Below are 20,603 nucleotides of genomic sequence, written 5' to 3'. Positions count from 1 at the left end.
GCCGACCCGGAGGGGCGCGGGCCCCGGCGGCCGCGCTCCGGCTCCCGCTCCCGCCCCTGCTTTTCCGGCGGGAGCTGGGGGCGGGGTGCGGAGGGCAGCGAGGCCCGCGCGGTGCCCGGCGGGGCCGCCGTGCATGGCCCTGCGCAGTGGGGCGGGCTGTTTCGGCCGGGTCTGGCGCAGGGTGTCGGGGCTCCCGGACGCCTGGCCCCGGCGCTCGAGCAGCCTCCTGTGCCTGTCCGCCTTCTCGCCCGAGCCCGGGCCCGCGCCGCCCCTGCCCCGCCAGCCGCCTCGCGGTGGCGGCGGCTGTGGCGGCCCCGGCGGAGGGGGGCCCCCCCAGCCTCCCCGCCCCCCGCCTCCCCGCTGCTGCTGCTGCTGCTGCTGCTGCTGCTGCTGCCGCCGCCGCTTACAACTTGGAGGCGGCGGCGGCGGCGGCGGAGGAGGCGGCGGCGGCCGCCGGGCGCTGCAGTGGGACGCGCGCGGCTGCGAGCCTGCGGGACATGCCCCCCGCGCCGGCTCCTTGCTGGCGGCCATGAAGAGGCAGAACGTGCGGACTCTGTCCCTCATCGTCTGCACCTTCACCTACCTGCTGGTGGGCGCCGCCGTCTTCGACGCCCTCGAGTCGGACCACGAGATGCGCGAGGAGGAAAAACTCAAAGCGGAGGAGGTCCGGATCAAGGGCAAGTACAACATAAGCAGCGAGGACTACCGGCAGCTGGAGCTGGTGATCCTGCAGTCGGAGCCGCACCGCGCTGGCGTCCAGTGGAAATTCGCCGGCTCCTTCTACTTTGCCATCACGGTCATCACCACCATAGGTAAGGGCTGGGCGCGCCGCCGCCCGGCTCCCCGCGTCCCGGGAGGAGTCCGGGGAGGCGGCTGAGCGCGCGGCGCAGGGCTGGGTGCGGGGCGCCGAGGGTTAAACGCAGCCTGTCGCCGGGGCCCCTCCCGCAGCGCCCCCTCCTCTCCGGGAGCCCCCACCTCTCCTGCGCCTCCGCGCCGTCTCACCCCTCGCGGACCCCACCCGGTGCCCTCCTCCGCGCCGGTGTCTGGGCCGGGCGTGCGAGCCCGGAGCGAGCGTGCCGGAGCCTGGAGGGCGGAGGCGCCACTTTTGCAAAGAGAGTGGAGCGCTAAGAATAATCCCACAGCAGACACCCACCCACCCACCGCCCCGGCGCGGGCTGGGCTGCGCGGGCCTCCAAGCCTTACACTTACTACCTCTCCGGGAGTTGGAGAGGGCTGGCCTGGCACCTGCGGCGCGGAGACCGACTCAGGTGGCCGCGGACGGCTCTCGGAGCGAGGCAGGCGCTGACCCTCGCCAGCCTCCAGCCTTCTCCGAGCCCAGGTTTCAGTTCTCCTGCCTCCTGGTTCCTCTTCTTCCATGCTGGAACCTGGTCGTGCCAGGCCCCTGGGAGGAGAGGGTTTGCTCTTTGGTGATGGGGGCGGGGGCGGGGCGGTGGCGGCCTGGTGAGAGGCTCTAGGAGCGCGGTGGAGAGCCCGTGGCGGGGGCGGGCAGGACCAGCCCACCCCCAGGCTGTGCCGGTGGGTAAGGCATGTGTGCGTATTGCCCAGAAGCCGGGGAAGTTCAGCTCCGGTCCAGGGAGAGAGTCCAGTTGGTACACCCTGGGGATTCCTGTGGGTCTGAGCCCGAAGGTGCTACCCGTGAAGCAGCCTCTGGTGGGCACCTAGGGCAGGACCCCCACTGAGGCCAAGGGGTTCAGGCAACTTGCGTCCATCACCCTTGGAGACCTGTGGGAAATAGAGCAGGTCACTTCATCCCAGTGGATTTGGGGCTGCCCTCCCCACGCCGCAGGAGGCAGGGTGGTGTCTCTGTGGCGTGCACCTTGTCCCAGCACGGCACCCGGCCTCTCATGGCCACCTCCGTGGACCTGTCAGGGCCACTGTATTGGCTCGGGGCCACCTCTAGTTTGCTCCCCTCCAGTTCTCTGTGCCCCTGTGCCCTGAGAAGAGGCCTCGTCTTCCCCATCCTTCTCTCTGTCCCTCCTGCCTGACTTCTCTGGACCTCCTTCTCTGATTTTCCCCTTGATATTTTTCTTTCTCTGGAAAGCTCTGCGTGCCGAAAAAACAGGATTTCTCAGTGCCATATGCAACAGGAAGCGCCAACACAGGACGGCTTGTCTTTCCTTCTTGGTTGAAAAGAGTTTTTAAGAGAGTCATCTTGTTTGAAATGTTTAATTCATTGGTGTAGGTTTTTATGTTTTCAGGAGGAAATTGTCCTTCTGTTGTCTGTGGAACCAGCTTTGCTCCTCTTGCCACACGTCCTTGGCCCAGGGGCCAAAACATAGTAAAGTCCTTCCTTTCCCACCCTGTGCTTCCGGGTCCTGAAAGGGCCAGCCAGTCATAACCATCGTTCCTGTTCTTTACACTTCCAGTGTGAGCTGTGGCCGTGACACACATGCACAGGGCGTCCATCCTGCGGGGCAGGGGCCTGCTTGCGGGAGAGCCAGAGAGCCGGGGATATGCCTCCAAAACTGACCACCCCTGGGGAGGAAGAACTCATCGTTCCCTAAAGTGCCTTGAGTGCCATCGTTCCCTAAAGTGCCTTGAGTGCCGTAGACCCAAATCAGATGAAATCTGCGAGCGTGCTGGCCACCAGTAGTGAAATGAGCACGGGAGACCTCTGGCCGGTCCCAAGAGTTGAACTGCAACATCGAAGAGACGGTTGGAGTTAAAATCAAACCTAGAGATGTTCCATTTACCTGATAAGGTTCTTCTCGATCGCGTTGATTGATTCTGATTGGCAGTTCTGGGCATATGCCTCTAACGGTTAGGGCTCCAAAGAGGAAGGGTCGAGGCGGGGTGGCCAGGTGGAGCGTGTGGAGGGGCAGCCGATGACCGTGCTGGCTTATTCCTCACTTCTTTTGTTGAGTTTTCAACTGATTTTCCGGAAGGAGAGGGTGGAATGTGTGTGTAAGGCTGGGAAGAAAAGACTGTCCTGACTCAGCTGCCCTGTGGTCGAAAGATGCTGAACCTGGAGCCCGCTGACCGGGCTTGGAACCTGAGTTCCATGAAGGGCAGGGTGGTGTGCTGACTCCCCAGCCTGTTTCCCCACCTGTAGAAGGGTCGTGATGCTGTAACCTCCCGCCAGGGTGACTCTGAAGGGCCAGTGGGATCCCTCGTGCCTGCAGCCGCCTGGTACGGCGCTGTGTGCGCTTCGTAGGTGAGAATCCATGAATTTTGACATCAGCTAAGCCTGACTCTGCCCTAGGAAGCTGTTTAGCTCTGAAGAGCTCGCATTTACGGGAAACCAAGCACCTATCTAGTTAATTCTGTTTGTTTTCTTCTATTTTAATATAAATGCAAATTAAGGAGCTCCTAGGCCTAGACCAAAGCCCAGCCCCCAGCCAGGCCCTCCACGGAACCGCCTCCTATCGGACAGTGATATTCCTGAGTCGGGCGCATCTGCAGGGGCGTCCTTCTTTCGAAGCTAACCTTGAGCGTGCATGCTTCGACTCTGAGCTCGGGTCTCCAAGGTGGGGCAGGAACCACCCTCACTCCCTCTGCTAATGTACGCCGCTTCCCGGATGCAGTTAGTAGTGCACTCGGTGAACGGGATTTTAAGAACATATATAATTACCACTCCGCCTTGGATCTGTGGCCGCCGTTCTCGTCAGAGGCTTTGTCGGGCTCTCACACTGACCGCCGGCCAGCTCTCCCGGGAGCCCAGGCCCAGGCACCTTTGTCCTAGGCAGGGGCGAGCACAGGTCCCGCTGGCTCCAAGAAGGCAGATTCGCTCCCATCGCTGCTCCAGTTCTGGGTGCCGTCCGTCCCCGCTCGCTGCTTCTCATGTCTGTGCCACTTGTAGCTGCTGCCCAGGAGATGGTATTGTTGCGTTCTAAATTTGGCGAGCCCGAGGCCTTCGGAACTCTCCATCATGTTCAGGATGAAAACTCCTTCTGCGTCCCCTGCCGTGCCCATCTGATTAGCAGGCTGGTTGGAAACCCTCCCACCTGCCTTCCTGAGCTGTTGGTAGGAGTGGTGGCAGTCAGGAGTCCCGGCGGCCAGGGGCTGTAGAGCGCCTGCTCCGAATTGCTCTGCTCAGGGCTGAGGCCTGGGTGGGAAGGAACCCCCAGCACACGGGGGCTCTTCCTACAGGAGGCGCTTGAGGCCAAAATTGTGTCCCGCCATCAGCGACTACTTCTGACAACAGCGGGAATCTCCAGACACTTCTCTTTCGACTCTAACATCTGTGTTCTAAGTAGTTACCACCTTCAGGATCATTAAAGAGGAAACTGTGCTTAGAATTCAGATCTCATTTGGAGGATCTAAGAGGCAGATTTAAAACCTGGGCCTCACAGGGGAAGGAGGGAAAGAAGGGCCCTGCGTTTTGTTTTTGCTGCTGTTTGGAGGAGGAACAGACTGACGTCAGGCCCTTTGGGCCCGGCTGAAGGCGGGGTGGCTGCTCCAGGGCACCGGCTCAGGAGGTGGGTCCCTGGCAGGGGGTGGGGCACAGTCCCAGAAGGTTCTGCGCTCCTGCGGGCTCCCTGCTCAAGGTCCCCCGCCCCAGAATGCAGTGGGGCGCCCCCTTTTCTCGCTCATCCGCAGGACCTTGAACAGACTTCTCACCAAGTGGAAAGCGTCTCCCATGTCCTCTTCTCGCGCTCTGGGGTGCAGGTTTCGATCCACGGTTTACACTCGCTGCGTGCCAGACCCTGCCTGGCCTGTGCTGCCTCTGGGGCTCTGGGGACCGTCTAGATGACAAGATAAGGCCTGGCCTTGAGGCAGGAGGGGAGCTGGAAACCCAAACAGTTGGGTGCAGTCCAGCGTGAAGCGTGGGGACAGCTAAACTCAGTTAACCCTTCCCGAGCCACCGGCAGACAGCCCAGGGGCTGGGCACGGCTTACCCTCTGCCGCTCCCTGCCCCCGAGCTGTGCCCCCTGCGCTCCGCACGCCCCCAGCTCCAGCATTGTTGCTGCCATTTATTCTGTCCCTGGAGGAACCATGTCTCCTCCCGGCACCGGCGGGACCCGCACACAGCCCCGCACAGAGTGGTCACCTCCAGAAGGACCGAGGAGGGAAGCACCACTTCTACGCACACGCACTCACGTCACCCTCGAGGCGGGAGGAGGTGTTGCCCCAACTTACAGATGGGGAAACTGAGGCCCAGAGGAGGCAGTGCCCACTGAGGCCGAGGGCCTGGAACTCTGCAGTCGGGATCTCCTTACCGCAGGCTCCAAAGATGGATTCCACCCAGGAGCCAGGGATGGGCCTGTGGAGTGTTCCATCTGTGTCTTTCTGCTTCTCCCTTTACCGTCACGCTTCAGGAAAGCTGCTCAGCCAGGCCCAGGTGGAGGACCCGGCCACCCAGCACACCGTGGGCCGGACGGGAGGGCTGGGGTCTCCTTGTGACTTTCAGTATGGCAGCTGGTCGGGTGCAGGAGCACAAGGTGCCGTGTTCAGCTCCTCCCAGGCCTGCCCGGACCTGGCCTTGCTCGACGTGGCCCTGGCCCTCCAGCAAGCACGGCCTATTTATAGATGTCCTGGGGGAGGCAAAGGGGTGGGTTCCTTGACTCGGGGTGACCTGAGAGAGACGGCTCTCCCGAGGCGTATGAGACACCCCGCTGAGGGCTCTGAGACAGCGGGGACCACGGGAGACCCCGTGTGCAGACATCTATGGCCTTCACCTGCTCTCTCCGGATGGCCTGGACTTTCATCTGCTAAGTCCCGGGGGGAGTCACAGCGGGAGGTGAGCCAGGCTTCCGTGTACATCTCTTCCCCTGTGGACCTGCATTCGCACCTGCACCCGTCCATCCCCCACACTGCCCCTCAGCCAGCCCTCCCTGCGCGTGTATGTCAGGCTCCACACATCCCCGCATCCGTCCATTCTTCCCTCTGTGCTGTCGTTCACTTACTCATTCGCTCACTCCTCATCGCTCGGAGCACTCACTTGGCTCCGTGCATCGTTCGTCTTTCCTCCGTCAGCGGGATGTTACCCAGTTCCTCCCATGGGCAGGTCAGGGTGGGTGCACGGCATCCCTGGCAGGGCTCAGCGAGTGTTAACGCCTCGATGGCGGGCGATCTTCACGTTGTTCCAGCCTCATCTCCTTTCTGCCAAATGGTCAGCCGATCCCAGTCACTTCTAATTTTTCAGAGAGTAGAAAGTTCGTGTGGAGAAGCGCACGTGTCACAAGTGTATTGCTCAGTGATTCCGATAAACAAACCCTGCCGTGCAGCCAGCACTCAGATCAAGAAACAGAACATTACCAGCACCCACGATCCTGCCTCATCAGCCGGCCTTTTCTTGAACGCCTCTAGTGACAGGGAGCTCATCACTTCACATGTGATGAAGTGTGTGTGCTTAGATGAACGTTGAGGTTATTGTGTGAAGTTTTGACCTGTGGGCTTCCACGTGGAAGGGGGTGTGTGCACTTGGGCGGGGGGGTCTTCTCTTAAAGGGCTGGCCAGTCTCTATGGTGGTCACCTGAGGAGCGGCCTGAGGGTCTCCATTTAGAAAGTGGAACTCGGGGGCCCAGGCTCAGGAAAGGAGAGGGAACTCAGCACACAGAGTGCAGGTGAGTCTGGAGTGGGAGGTGTGTGGAGTGGTCCAGGGTGGGATGGGCTTGGGGAGCTAGGATGGACAGGTGGGCAGCCCCGGGCACCTGCCTCTGTGAGTCAGAACACAGAGCAGCCCCGCACTGTCTTCACACCAGCCGCGCCAGAGGACCAGGGAAAATGCCGGTGGAGATGAATGTAACGCCTGGTCTTGGCAGTGCTCTGGGAGGGAGTTAGGAGGCAAGGACCCTGGAATTCCCCGGTGGCGCCGTGGTTAAGAATCCACCTACCAATGCAGGGGATATGGGTTCGATGCCTCGTCCGGGAAGATCCCACATGCCGCGGAGCAACTGAGCCCGTGCGCCGCAACTCCTGAGCCTGCGCTCTAGAGCCCGTGAGCCACAACTACTGAGCCTGCGCGCCACAACTACTGAAGCCCGTGCGCCTAGAGCCCGTGCTCCACAACAAGAGAAGCCACCGCAATGAGAAGCCCGTGCACCGCAACGAAGAGTAGCCCCTGCTCACCGCAACTAGAGAAAGCCCACGCGCAGCAACATAGACTCGATGCAGCTAAAAAAAAAGAGTCCATGGGCAGTGGAATCTGGGACGTGAGCGTCTGGTTGAGAATCTTCCCCTCCACCCCAGGGATATCCTCCTCCAGGCCACCCATGGGCGGGGAGCAGGGGCGGGGTCTGGTGCTCATTTCCTTAAGGGATTTTGTTCAGAGTTCCCTTCTGCCTGTCTTAACTCTGGGACCTCTGTCTGTAGGAGGCTCTCCCTTCTATGCTGCAGGCACCCACCCTGTGGCGTACAGTTCTTCAGCAGAAGGGCTGAGTAGAGCTTGGTTCACTTCCTGTCCCGTAACAGTCTTGGGAATTTGGAGATGGCCCCAGGGCCCCTGAGTTTCTTTTGATAACGCCTTTGTAAGCTGGCCGCTCTCCTCTGAGCAGCTCTGGCGCACACAGTGTGCTCTCCAAGTTGGGTCTGATCCCGCAGGGAGAGCAGAGAATTTTCTCACCTCCCCTGGTCTGCACTATACTTTCGTTCATGCTCCCAGTCAGTACCCCAGCATTTCTGGGCAGCCCCCTCCCTGCACTGACATGTTTCGAGCTTCTGGCTCATGTGAACTTCTCTTATTCTCTGTCTTGGACTGGGGCGAATCCAGGCCCTGACGTTGATCTCGGAGCGCAAAACAGCTATGTGCTGTGGACCCAGAGAAGAAGGGATGGTTGATGGAAAAATTTGCAGCAAGGGAAGATGAGAAAATTTAGGAGCGTCTGTGAATGCATTGGCCCGGCTTGCCAGGATGCTGTGAGATGTCTGCCCCTGGGCCTGGGAGAAGCAGGGGGTCCCCAACTGATGACCGGCTGTAGCCCTCAGCCACCTCCGCCACCGTGCTCCTTCCTGGGGTCCTGAGCGATGACGGGCCTGGCCGGGAAACAGCTGCTCAAAGGCAGGGCTGCCCCGTGCGGTGGGCTTGCCCTGAACTGCCCTCACCCTCGTCGTGTCCCCAGCCCTGGGAAGAGCCCTGGGTGGCAGTGAGGTGAAGGATGGCGCCAGACCAGAGGTGGATGAGCTGTGGCTGGCGTGAGGGTGCAGGTGCCCTTGGGTGGCAAGGGGCGTGCTGGGCTGGGCGTATGGAGAGCGGAGGGGGCCGGGGCCAGGCCCTACCTCTGGCCTTGGTCTCGTGTCTGCAGGAGCGGGTCATGGCGCGCTTGCCTCCAGAGCCTGAGCCCAAGGGTCTCAGGGCCGGGGGCGGCAGGCAGATCACTGGCAGTCCCGCTCACGTCTGCCTGTCCTGGAGGCCTGATCCTAGGCACGTCCCTTTAGCCTGGGGCTTTTTTCTCATCTGTGAAATGGGGGCGTAGAGCTTGGTGGCTCTCGAGCATCAGAGAACGTGCCAGAACAACCGTGAAAGGCCTCCTGTCACAGCCCCGGGGCTCCGCTGTGTTGACAGTGGTTGCCAGGTGCCTCGCACCTCCTTGCACTCCAACGGCTCTTGGCAAATTGGAGAGTCGTCGTTTGCAGCTTCCCAGCCCTGCTCTCCCGCCCTCCCCGCTGGGGGACATCCCATCCCCTGCCTGTCTCCAGCCCCCGCCCCTGCTGGGTGCCGTGGCCCTGACCATGGGGGGGCTGCCCCATGCCCACTCTGTACTCAGAGAGCAACCCCGGAGATGGAAAAGCTTCTGACATCCAGCGGAAGGAGGCTCCCGTGGTGGGATGCCAGGCTGGGGGACTCGGGGGCCTCTGGAGCCGTGGGGTCCAACCCTGGGCAGTAGGTTTTCTCAACCCAGGCCTGTTGGGAAAATATGGCTTTCCGGGAGGCCGCCTTCCACCCTGCAGCCCCACGCCACCATCTTCCTCTACCACCGACACCCCTGCACCCCAACTTCTCGGGTCAGAGCCGGGCCCACCACGCCTCCTGCAGGGTGCCCCGGGCATGTGTTTGTTCCACAGCCTCCACAGGGGGCAACTGAGTCCCCAGGGCCACTCGGCACCGGCCGGCGGCCGAGGTGCGCGCTCGGCCCTGCGAGCTGGGGGGACTTTGAACTGAGTGGTTTGGGGCCATCTTCCCGCTCGGATGAGCCTCGGGGCCACTGGGCAGGTGCAGGGCAGAGGCCTGGCCTTTTGAACTTCAGCTGTTGGTTTTAAGGGAGGACAGCAGGTTAGGGACCCGTCTTGCCAAATGGGGAGCTTCTCACTCCCACGCCTTAGATGTGTGATCTCGGTCCCCAAGGCCATCGCTAGTGACGGGCTCGTGCGAGTCTGTCCGGCACCTGGCGGGAAGAGGCACCCACCTGTGAAACAGCCTTGGGCTGTCACCAGCCCTGCCAGACGTGAGGTACAGGAAGGCGAGAGGCTCCCAGCGGGCAGCATCACCAGGCGTTTGCCGGGGGCTGAGGCGTTCAGTGTGTTGTCATGGCACCCAGCCCTCCGCCCTGTTGCGCCCTGCCTGCCCCTCCCGCCCTGTGGGCCCCCAGACCTCCCTCCACCTCTCCCCACGCCCCCTGGGACACCACTGCCGGGCAGTTCCCACCTGGGACCTTGCCTGTGCTGTCCCCTCCACCCAGCCTGGCCCCGTGCACTCACAAGATGCTGAGACTGTACTCGTGTCTGTCCTCTGGACGCTGGTCAGTGGGTGACAGCAGGGGCCTGCACTGTGCTAGGTCTGCTCACATGAAAGGCGCTTGAGGGCTGGGCTCGGGCCTTTTATCCCAGTGTCCCGAGCGCCTGGCACATACCGGGCCCCAGAAGGTGTTTGATGATTGACCCCCCCGATGGCCCGTCAGGAACAAGATGTTATACTCAGGGACCAAAATGTCAGTAAACGTGAAGCTCGCGGCAGTGGTGTCTTTGGTCCCTGTTGGCCATGTGTTGGAGGCGTGCAGGGTGGCACACGTCTGGGGTGCTGTGGGTTTCAGGGGCGGGTGAGGCCTGCTGGGAGTGAGGGGCAGAGCCGGGCGCCGGCAGCCACTTTGGGAGCGGCAGCCCTGAGGTGTCCAGGCTGGGCACAGCTGCTCCCTGGAGCCTCCCCGTGTGCACGCCTGCCCCCCTTGCTGTCCGTCTCCCACACCTTCGTGCACAGGGGAGCTTGGTGAGGATCTACCTGCTGACTCTTGGGGGTTCCGTTAGGTACTTCCGTGGTGCCCACCGGCAGTGTCCCCACTTCCGTGGGCAGGAGACCTTGATTGCTTGTGACCCACAGTGAGGATCCTGGCGTGAGGGCTGCAGAGAGCGCGGGCTGTACGCAGGGCCCCGGCTCTGGTCACTGGGTGACCTCCCTGGTCAGCATCCCTGGTCTCCATCATCCTCTGGTTGCCAGTGGCAACCCCCCTCCCCCACCCAGTAGTGACAAATAAAAATGTCTCTAGACGTTGCCAGATATTGCCCGAAGTGCAGAATGTCCCCTGGCCTGGTGACTTCCCTTCCCGGAGCCTCTTCTGCAGACTAGGAGAAGAAGCCACCTTCCGAATCATGGCCAGAGGGGGCCGAGCGGTGTGGCGTGTGTGTGTGCGAGGTCAGTGCCTGGGAGGTGGGTCCCTTCCCTCTCCCTGCCCCCTCCTTCTGCCCAGAGGAGGCCTCACAGCCACATGTCGGGAGGGAGGTGACTCTGGCGTTGAGCTTTCAGGCACAGTCCCATGTGGATGGGGGGGTGGGAGCCCAGGTGGGGCTGAGGCGAGCTCGCTCACTCTGGGCAGGTGGGGTGAGCTTGGAGGTGTTGGGGGGAACCGTAGGAGGGCGCTTGCCTTCCCCACCTCACGCAGAAGCTCTAGGCAGCGTTGTTGTGTGTCAGGGAGGACGGAGGGTGTGGTTCCTGCTCCAGCCCAGCGGCGAGGCCCCAGGTACGTCTGGAGGCAGCTCAGTGTCCCACGGGCTGCACCTGCAGTGTCGGGACCTTTTCTCTCTTGGACTCTGGTGGGAGATGACTGCTCGTGACGCAGGGCTGGCCTGGCTGGGCTCTAACCACGAGTCTCGTCTGCGCCCCAGGAAAGGGCCTCGCCCAGGGCTGCTGCAGGCTGCGGGGGAATGTTCCCTTTGAGTCTGGTCGTAATGAAGGGTTTCCCAGTGTGAGCGCCATTTCCGGGGAGATAAAGACCTCTTCGCGCCCCGAGTGCTGAGGGGCCCTGGCAGTTAGCACAATTGGTCTAGCATCTATTTGGGACAAGTGTTTAGGCCAGAGGGATTCGAACGCCGATGAAGTGGATGCCCAGTGTGTGTTGGTTCACAAAGTAGCTCCTACATCACAGAAAAGGGGAAGTAGTGAGCCGTGGCAGAGGTCATTTTATAAAGAGGTGAGAAAAGTCCCCACCACTCCCCTGTGGTCTCGTGGTCACATGCAGGAATGGCTTTAGCTTTTCATGTTCCCACTCTCCTCGTTGCTCAACTGTGCTCACTGTTTTTATCCTTTCATCAGGATGGATCTGTAAGGGACTTCGTTCAGCTGCCGGTAGCAGAGAACCCAGGTAACAGTGACCGGACCAAACAGCAATGAAGGAGTCTGGGGCAGGTAGATGGGCTGACAGGTGGCTCCACGATGCCTTCAGAGACTCAGGCTCCTTCTATCTTTCTGCTCAGCCGTCTTAGCTTGGCTTTAGTTCTCAGGCTGGTGCCTCATGGTTCCAAGATGGCTACCCTAACTCCAGCATCACCTCCGGCATCCTTTCCTGGCAGGAAAAAAGAACAAAAGACAAAGGCATGTATCAGCTGAGCCTGCTCCTTTCTAAACAGCTTGCCTGTATGGTCCACCTAAGGACTTCTGCTTACACGTCATCGGCCAGGACTTTGTCTTATGGCCAACTCTATCTGCAAGGAAGTCTGGGAAAATGTAGCATGTTGCTTTTCAAGCCAAATGGGTTCTGAAGGTGAGGAAGGAGTGGAGATAGGTATTGGTAGGCCCCCATGGTGTCTAGGCATTTCAGAGTCTTTTTCTCTTTAAGTTTATATCAAACATTACCTTGTGTTTCCGCAGTCTTAAGGGAAATATATTTTCACAGCTCCATATCCACTAAATGGATATGATCATCTATTTAACCACTTCTCTATTTATAGTGTTTTAATGTGTCTTTCCTTTTTTTTTTTTTTTTTTTTTTTGGCCAATTATAGGTAGTGCTTTATTGAGTGTGTGGGTGTGTGGGTGTGTGGATTCTGCTGGGTTATTACTTAAGGGTTTGCCGTGCTGGTGGGCTTCCCAGGTCAGAGGGCACAAGCACCTGGCCGTGTTGTGTGTTGTCTTGTAAACAGCAGCATATGGTGCAGAGCCCTCAGCAGTGTTGAAGACATGTTTTGGATGTTCTTACTATTTTAGAACATTCTCTTAGCAATCTTTCTGTGGCCTGGACCAGGTCACGTGGGGTTAGAGGGATGGTGTCCACAGCTGTGAAAACCCATCCTCATCCCAGACTCAGCTAGTCCAAGGGAGTCTTGTGGGGGCAGTTGACACCTGCAACCCACAATCTCCTGGAAACCCCGGGACCAGGTGGAGGCAGGGGAGCCAGTGGGCCTTGGTCTGGCTCCCAGGATCGGAGGTTTTGCCTGATCGGTTCTGGTCCAGCCAGTCGGCTTGGTCACGGGAGCTCTGAGCTGAGAAGCAGCTCCAGTGGGGAGGAGTGCTGTGATCAATTAGTCATGTGTGCCATGGGTATAGGATGGACAGTGGCAGTGTGCTGTCCCATGTACTTGCCCACCCCGAGCCAGCGAAAGCCGTAACTTCAGAGGTGGAGGGCTTTTCCCTCAGTAAGCCTGGAGTGACCTCTCTATAGAGGACTCTATGGACATGGATATTGCCTGTCCCGGCTATTATCTAGTTCACGAAGCAGGGTCCCATCCACTACCATCTCTCATCCACATAACAACCCTGTGAAATAGGCATGGTTAGGATTAATGCTGTTATACCAGCGAGGCCAGACACGTCCAGTGGCTTCCCAAGGTCACACAGTGGACTTTGGGGCTTGAACCCAGGTCTTCTGCCCTCAAGCCCAACATTCTCTTCTTTATACCACTGTTCACCTTCCTGGGATCATGGGTTGGATACAGGGCAGAAGACCTGCCTCGGTGATTATTGTCTGACAGGATTCAAAGGTCATCTGGTTCTACCCTTTCAGGATGGCATCGTTGCTTGACCCTCCAGTGACAGGGAGCTCACTGCCTCATTAAATTAGTAGGGAAAGGCAGATGTGGGACTGATGTTAAAACAAAAGAAGACGAAAGGTCTGTCATCTGCTTGTCTTGGTCAGGCTGACCAGAGCACCCCAGGACAAGCTTAGTCTCTAGTCCCTGTCACAACAATAGAGCTACCACTCATGGGGTTTTGTTTTTCTACAGATAACCATCTCAGTTAACTTCATCCTCTCAACAACCCTATCAGATAGATATTTTCATGTATTCCCATTTTACAGATGTGGCTATGGAAGATCAGAGAGATCAAGCAATTTTCCCAAGGTTACACAGCAAAATAATGTCAGAGTCAGGAGTTACACCCAGGCAGTCTGACTTCAGAGCCTGTGCTTGTTACTGTTTCATTATATACTGCTTCTTTTGACCTTCTATATCAGTTAGCTAGTGACGTGTAACAAATCACCCACAAATATAGAGGCTTAAAACAATGACCATTTATTATTGTTCACAGACTGTGGCTCACATGGGCTTGACCGCTCCAGAGCACTCAGCTGGGCAGCTTTTTTCTCATTGCTGGTCTGAAGCTGACGGGGCAGCTCTGTTCCAAGCCACTGTGTGTTTTCCTCTTGGTGATGGCAGAGGTGCAAGAGGGCAGTGAAAGCAAGTGAGGTGTCTTATGCCATGACCCTGCTACCGTGCTGTCATTTCTTCCACGTAACCGTTGTCTGAGGCAAGTCACATGACAAAGTCCAGAGCGTAAGGGCAGGAGATACACCTGCCCACGATGAGGCCAAGGCAGGGGTGCAGTCTGCTCATCCTCTTGGCTGACCAAGTTTGTCCACGCCCCTTGCTGAGCCTTTCCTGCTCTCCGTGCTTAGCTGCCTGGTGCAGGGGAGAGAGCATAGCTCTGGACTCTCATCTGGGTTCAAATGCTGCCCATTTCGTAGCTCTAAGATGTGCCGTTCTCTTATCTGTGAAATAGACAGTGTATCATCTACCTCTGTATCGAGCTCAGGCTGCCGTAACGAAGCACCGTGGACTGGGTAGCTTAAACAACAAAACTTTATATTTTTGCAATTCTGGAGACCAGTAGTCTGAGATCAAGGTGTTGGCAGGTTTGGTTCCTCCTGAGGCCTCGCTCCTTGGCTTAGAGATGGCCACCTTCTCTCTGTGTCTTCACATGGTTGTCCCTCTATGGGCGTCTGTGTCCTAATCTCTTCTTATAAGGACATCAGTCACACTGGATTAGGGCCACCCTACTGACCTCATGTTAACTTAATCACCACTTTAAATACCCCCATCTCCAAATTTGGTCCCATTCTGAGGTGGGGGGTTGGGACTTCAACATACGAATTTGGGGGACACAATTCAGCCCATAGTATCTTCTTAGGACTGCTAAGAGCAGAACAATGGAAATGAAAGTACCTATCCAGGCCTGTCGTGCAGAATTCCCTCCATAAATGTTGGTCTCTGCCCTATCACATTTAAGAGTGTGAGCATATATCCTTACGGCCAAGGAGCTGTTGTTGCCCCGATGTATTCATTATCCTATCATTATTTTCAAAATCTGGTTATATGTTGGGTCAAAAGGCTGCCACGGTAGAGCGGACCCAGCCTGGGATGTGTCATCAAGAGGCCCGAGCTCAAATCCCTGCTCCACCTCTTACTGGCTGGGAGACGGTGGGCAAACCCCTTCACTGGTCTCAGCCTCAGTGTCCCCATTTGTACACTCCGGGTGATCCTTCAGCATGTTTTGGGGTATATGAGGTCTACTGTGCTTCTTTTAAACTTCTTAATTGAATTTTCTAACAGGTAGCATGTAGTACTTCCGTAATGAAACACACATACATAGTAATGTTAAGTTTTGGGTGTGATTACTTTATGATGGTTATATATAATAAATGAGCCCTTATCTTTTAGAGATATATACTGAAAGGTTTAGAGATGAGATGATATGTCTGGGATTTGCTTCAAAATTATCTGAATTGCAGGGGAAGTGGGTGGAGGTTTAGATGAAATGAGATTGGCCATAGGTTGTTAATTATTGAAGTTTGATTATTTGTGTTTGGGGGTTTATTATACTTCTAATCTCTACCTTAGTATATATTTGAACAAAACATAAAGTAAAAGTGGAAGTCTCTCGTCACAGTCTAGCCCCTTAGCCCCACTTCCAGGTAACAGCTTCCAGCAGGTTGCTGTGTAGAAGAGGATGAAACAGTTGGCTCCTATGCAGCCTCTGGCCTGCTCACAAGTTTCCTTTGGCCATTACATTGCTTGAAAATATTTTGAATTAGTTGCCAACATATATTGATCTTTCAAAAGAACCAGCTCTTGGTTTTATTATAGTATAGTAAGGTTATCTATCTTACTGATTTTTGCTTTTGTATTTATTAAATACTTACTTTACATTCTTTAGTTTTATTTTTCTTTTCCGCCCTTCACACACTGACAGTTTCTGTTTCTTAAATAAATGTATCAAGGGCTATACATGTTCCTCTGCATGCCGCTTTGGCTGTATCCCGTAGGTCTCTCATTATCACTTATTTGTAAATAACTTGAAAATTAGTATTTTCTTTAATCCAAGACTTATTTGAAGTGTGTGTATGTGTTTTAAAATTATGCACACACACAGACACACACATAAAGTTAGTATCGTTGGTTATAAGCGTAAGCTTTGAAGCCAGACTGCCTGGGTATTATTCTTTCTTGGGCATTTGCTAACTGTGACCTTGGGCTTTTCCCATCTATAAAATTGAGGATAATGATAGGAATAATAGGAATAATAAATAATAATAATAATCGCCCTCAAGTTGTTGAGAAAATTGTTAGCTATTGCATTCCGAAAGTTTAAGAGAGCCAACGTTTATCGAGTGTTCACTGTCTGTAGGCACATTTCTAAAGCATAATTTCTATATTCTAAGATTTACTATAATTTTTCTTTGTAGCTCAATGATTACTTTTTGTAGCGTTCCATGTATATTTGAAAAGAACTTATCTCTTCGTTGTGCATGAAGTTCTATATAAATTTAAGTCAAACTTGTTTATTATGTTGTTCACAGCCTTTCAAGGGTTGAAACTAGTGATTATTGGCTAAATCAGCCTGCACACCTGTGCTTCTATACTGTTTGAAATGATCATTATTTTGTTAATTCTCATGCCTTTAATGGAGCACGTGCTCTGTCCGGTTTGCCACAGTCCCCACCATCACATCAGGTCACCTCACTCATTTCCTTCAGCTGCCTGTAGCTCTGTAGACATCTCTGCTTGTGCCCTTGCCTTATAATCATCTGATTGTCATTATTATTAGGTCTACTTTATTTTTGAAAGAGGTTGTTAGTGTCTCTTTCAGTGCTTCATCACTGTGGTTTGTCACTTTCTCCTTGTATTTCTGTCAATTTTAGTTTTATGTATTTTGAAGCTATCTGGTTAGATGCATAAAGGTTCGTGTTTCTCATTCCTTCTTGGTGTGGAGATAAGCTTGCCTTTATAAAACATGCTTTTTTTTATTGTGTTTGATATTTTTTGCCTTTTGGGTTCTTTTTTTCCTGATATTATTTCTGTGCCTGCTTTCTTTTATTAGCATTTGTTATATATGTGTGTATGTGTATGTGTGTGTGTGTGTATATATATATATATATATATATATGTATACACACATGTTTTGAGCTTATTTTTACCCTCTCTCTTCTAGGAAGATTTTTTTTTTTTTTTTTTTTGCCGTACGCAGGCCTCTTCTCACTGTTGTGGCCTCTCCCATTGTGGAGCACGGGCTCCGGATGCGCAGGCTCAGCAGCCACGGCCCACGGGCCCAGTCGCTCCATGGTATGTGGGATCCTCCCAGACCGGGGCACGAACCCGTGTCCCCTGCATTGGCAGGCGGACTCTCAACCACTGCGCCACCAGGGAAGCCCTTCTAGGAAGATTTTGATATTGCGTATAACAAAATGCCTAAAAATAAGGTACAAAGGTCCAGGAAGCTGGGCTGTGTGCGTGTGTTTCACGTATATTAACTCTCATGATGGCCATGATAGAAGTTCAAATTTACATGGAGTTTCCTAGGATAAAGGACAGAAAGAAAACATGTCAAATGTTATAACTCCTATTGTAGAGTGTTTGGCACTAAATTGCATAAGAAGGGCTCGCTGAGTAATGTGTTGGTGTCACGAGCATCGATGTGGGCTGTGTTGAGATGTGGCTGACCTGGAGACAACCGGAGGACGTGGAGTTCCCAGGGGATGTCTGGGTGGAACATCAGGGAGTGACCGTGCTAGTCTCTGTGGTACTCTGTCCAGGGCCATCTGGGCTCCCAGTTCCTTTGATTTTCCTGCTTGGTCTTCTTTACGTGTTGTCATCTATACCCATGTTGATCATATATATGTTCCAGGCAGGAAGAAGAACGGTGGGCTAAAGGTCAGAAGGGGTATGCCAGCTGAGATTGCCCTTTGAACAAACTTTCCTGGAAGCCCCACCCAGCAACTTTTGCTTCTCCCTCATTGGCCAGGGGTGGATCCTGTGGCCACACTTAGACCAGTCATTGGAAGATGATGGAGAAGGGGGTGTGGCTGTGTGCCCGATTTCACACGTGCCTGAAGGCCTAGGGAGCGTGAAGCCCAGACTTCTGGGGAAGGAGGGACCTCCTGGCAGCCTGTTCAGAGGCCTTGCAGATTCCGCCTGTACACCCCTTGTAACAGGGACAGCTCTCTGAGCCCTCGTCCGTGGTCAGCTACCACATGTCCTGGTATGTGATCTGGAGCCACGTGGTCAGCTCCGACCCCTCGGGCAGGTTTCCCTTCCCCGTCTGGGCTTTAACTCCTGAGTGGGAAGTGAGTCCGCGGACGAGGTTGGCTCTGAGGTCTCCGGTGGCTGGCGACGGAAACCCTTGGACCTGCTGCTGAAGACACAGGCCACTGGCTGCTTTGTCTGCTTCTCAGGGTGTCCCGAGAGTCCCACGGTAAAGGCATCAGAAGAGAAGATGGAGCTGAGATGGGGAATGCTGTCGGCAGGGCATCACCTCGTGTGGGAGGAGCACGGGTGGGAGAGGCGAGCAGAGGAAGCTGCGGCCCGGGTGGTGATGCTTTCCCTGGCTACCTTCTGCTCACGCCTGGTGTCCAGACCCCCTGCTCTCCACCCCTCTGACAGGGGAGATGCTGGCAGGCCGGTGCCCTCATCTTACGTCTTGCTGGGCCCATCAGTGACCTTTACAGGGTGGGGTGTTAAGTGCTGTTGGTACCTTGTACTCGCTTCTTCCTATCCAGGGGGCGTTGGCCATCAGCCAGGACCTTGTCCTGTTACTGTCCCCTCCCCCAGCCCCTGATGCCCCTGGCTGAAGTTGCACTTCCCACCAGACCCAGGAGACCCAGCCATCGGAAATGTTCTGGGTTTTTTCCTTTGGGTTTTGTTTTCCAGCTCAGCCTCAGTCTTTTCTGGGCACACAGAGGAGCCCTCTCTAATTTTTGGCTTGCTCTGGGGATGACCTAAGCATTTGTTTTTAAAGGGCTGGCAGGGGGCCACGGGGCATTATGCAACACTGCACTGAGACCACATTACCCACTCGGCCTTGTCCCAATGCATGCATTTCTGCGATGGCTCAAGGCCTGTGCTGATATGCACCAAGCTGGCCACAGGCCATCAAATCAGATCGAGTCACTCCCCTGCTCCAAAGCTGTCGATGGCTCCCAGCTGCCTGGAGCGCACAGGCATTGCCCGCCATGGCCCTTGCAGTCTGAGCTGTTGCCTACCACTCAGCGCCATTCAGCACCGCACCCTATGCCATGTAGATGGAGTCCCTAACCACTAAAGACCGCTCCTCTCTGGCTGGCTGGTTAGGTGTCCCTCCTGTTGTCCCTGTAGCTCCGGGGCCCCCGCCATCTCAGCCCCTGTCACCCCGTGTCGTGCCCAGCTCCTCCCAAGTCTGACTCCTCCCCTGCCCCCTGCCTTCCCAGCAGGGACTGAGGCATGTGTCCGCCAGTGTCTGGCACTGAGCAAGCCTTCGGAGAATGTTTGTTGAATGAATATAGGCATGGAAGTGGAACAGCTTCCACAGGAGCTATATTTAATTGTTCTAGAATATTCTCCAAGTCTTTCAGAAAAGCAAATCCTTGAAAAACCACAGCCCACGAATCTGAATGGCAGGTGTTTGCACGAAGTGGTGGGCAGTCCGGTTGGGAGGGCAGCCCCGCTTTCCGTGGGAGTGGGGTTCTCCCTGCACCCCTCACCCTCCTGGCTCACTCGGGAGCCTGCTGATTTCGCAGTTGTTCCTCCAAATCCCAGGGTACCTGCAGGGCCTGGTCTGGTTCCCTTGGGGTTGCCGGGAGCTTTTGGATGAGCAGGCCATGGGAAGGAAGGGGGCCTTCCCTCGTCCACCTGAGGCTGGGCCACTTTTCCAGGTGGCTTGAGCCCTGAGTGCGGCTCTGACCACGGGCCAGGCAAGCGGCCCATCAGTTAAATTTCTCCACAGCGTCACTCTGTGCACTGGTCCGCATGCAGACCTCTCTAAGTAGGGTGCTGGGTCCAGGCGTCCACTGCAGATGGCCAGTGCCCCACCCCCTGACGTAGGATCAACCCACCACTGGCCTCACCACGGAAGCCTCTGGGACTCTAGTACCTTCCAGCAAAGGGAGCAGTCAGCCTGCTGTCCCCTGTGGTGTGGGCTGAGCTTCCTAAAGCCTGTGGCCCTTGTCCCGCCCCCAAACCCTCAGGGGCTCTGGGAAGTCTGCAGGGTCAGGTCCAAAGCTCGGAGATGTGTGGACCTCCCCCCACGACTCTACCCATCTCTGCCAGCATCCTCTCTCCTTCACACTGTGGTCTGTGCCTCCTGCTTCCCACCTTGGTTCAGCCTGGTCCCCCTGGCCCACATCCGTCCAGGCTGCCCTGCTGTCTCTTCATCCGATGCGCATGCGTGAAGCAGCTTGCTAGTGAGAGGAGCCCTGCACCCTGGTTAGAACCACTGTGGACTCAGGCTTTGTCGGTGCCTGTCCTGGCCTTTCTCTTGAGCAGCTCAGTGTTTTCATATGTAAAATGGGTAGACCAGTGTCTGCTTCTGAGAGGTTTTCTGAGAATTAAGTAGGATAGAGTGGGTAAAGTGCTTGGCCTGCTACCTGGAATGTGGTCCGTAATGGATGGACAGTGGATGCTGTGATGATGATGTTGATGTGCTGGACTCTGCCAGATGTGGTTGGCTCAGAGGTGAATGAAACAGACGCGAAAGCCACATGTCTGCTCCGGGAAGATACTTGTTAAACAAGTGAAGACACAAACCTGAAGCTCCAAGTCATGGGATGTGCTGTGAAGGGCAAGAAGTGGGTGCTATGAGAGTGAATGCTGGCGACTAAACTCCAATTAGGTGGTCAGGGACAGCGTCCCCCGGAAGTGCCATTTAAACTGAGACTTGACGTAGGGAGAAGTTACTTGCCCAGGACAAGGGAACCACGTGGCATGTGCAAAGGCCCTGTGGCAGGAGAGGGACTGAAAGAAGGCTGGGG

The 20,603-nt window shown here is 55.9% G+C and overlaps 1 protein-coding gene across 1 annotated transcript in view; it reads left to right on the top strand.

Annotated features, from left to right (window-relative positions):
- Nucleotides 1-407: 407 nt before the first annotated feature.
- The window catches only part of KCNK9 (potassium two pore domain channel subfamily K member 9), a 100,131-nt gene continuing 79,935 nt past the window's right edge, over nt 408-20,603 (top strand). The window contains exon 1 of the mRNA XM_032610324.1: nt 408-812. Coding sequence (XP_032466215.1) covers nt 530-812 — 283 coding nt within the window. The 5' untranslated portion in view covers nt 408-529. The remainder of the gene's footprint in view (nt 813-20,603) is intronic.

Source organism: Phocoena sinus, chromosome 17 (assembly GCF_008692025.1).
Source record: "Phocoena sinus isolate mPhoSin1 chromosome 17, mPhoSin1.pri, whole genome shotgun sequence".
NCBI lineage: Eukaryota > Metazoa > Chordata > Mammalia > Artiodactyla > Phocoenidae > Phocoena > Phocoena sinus.
This window is presented reverse-complemented; position numbering and strand designations above follow the sequence as displayed.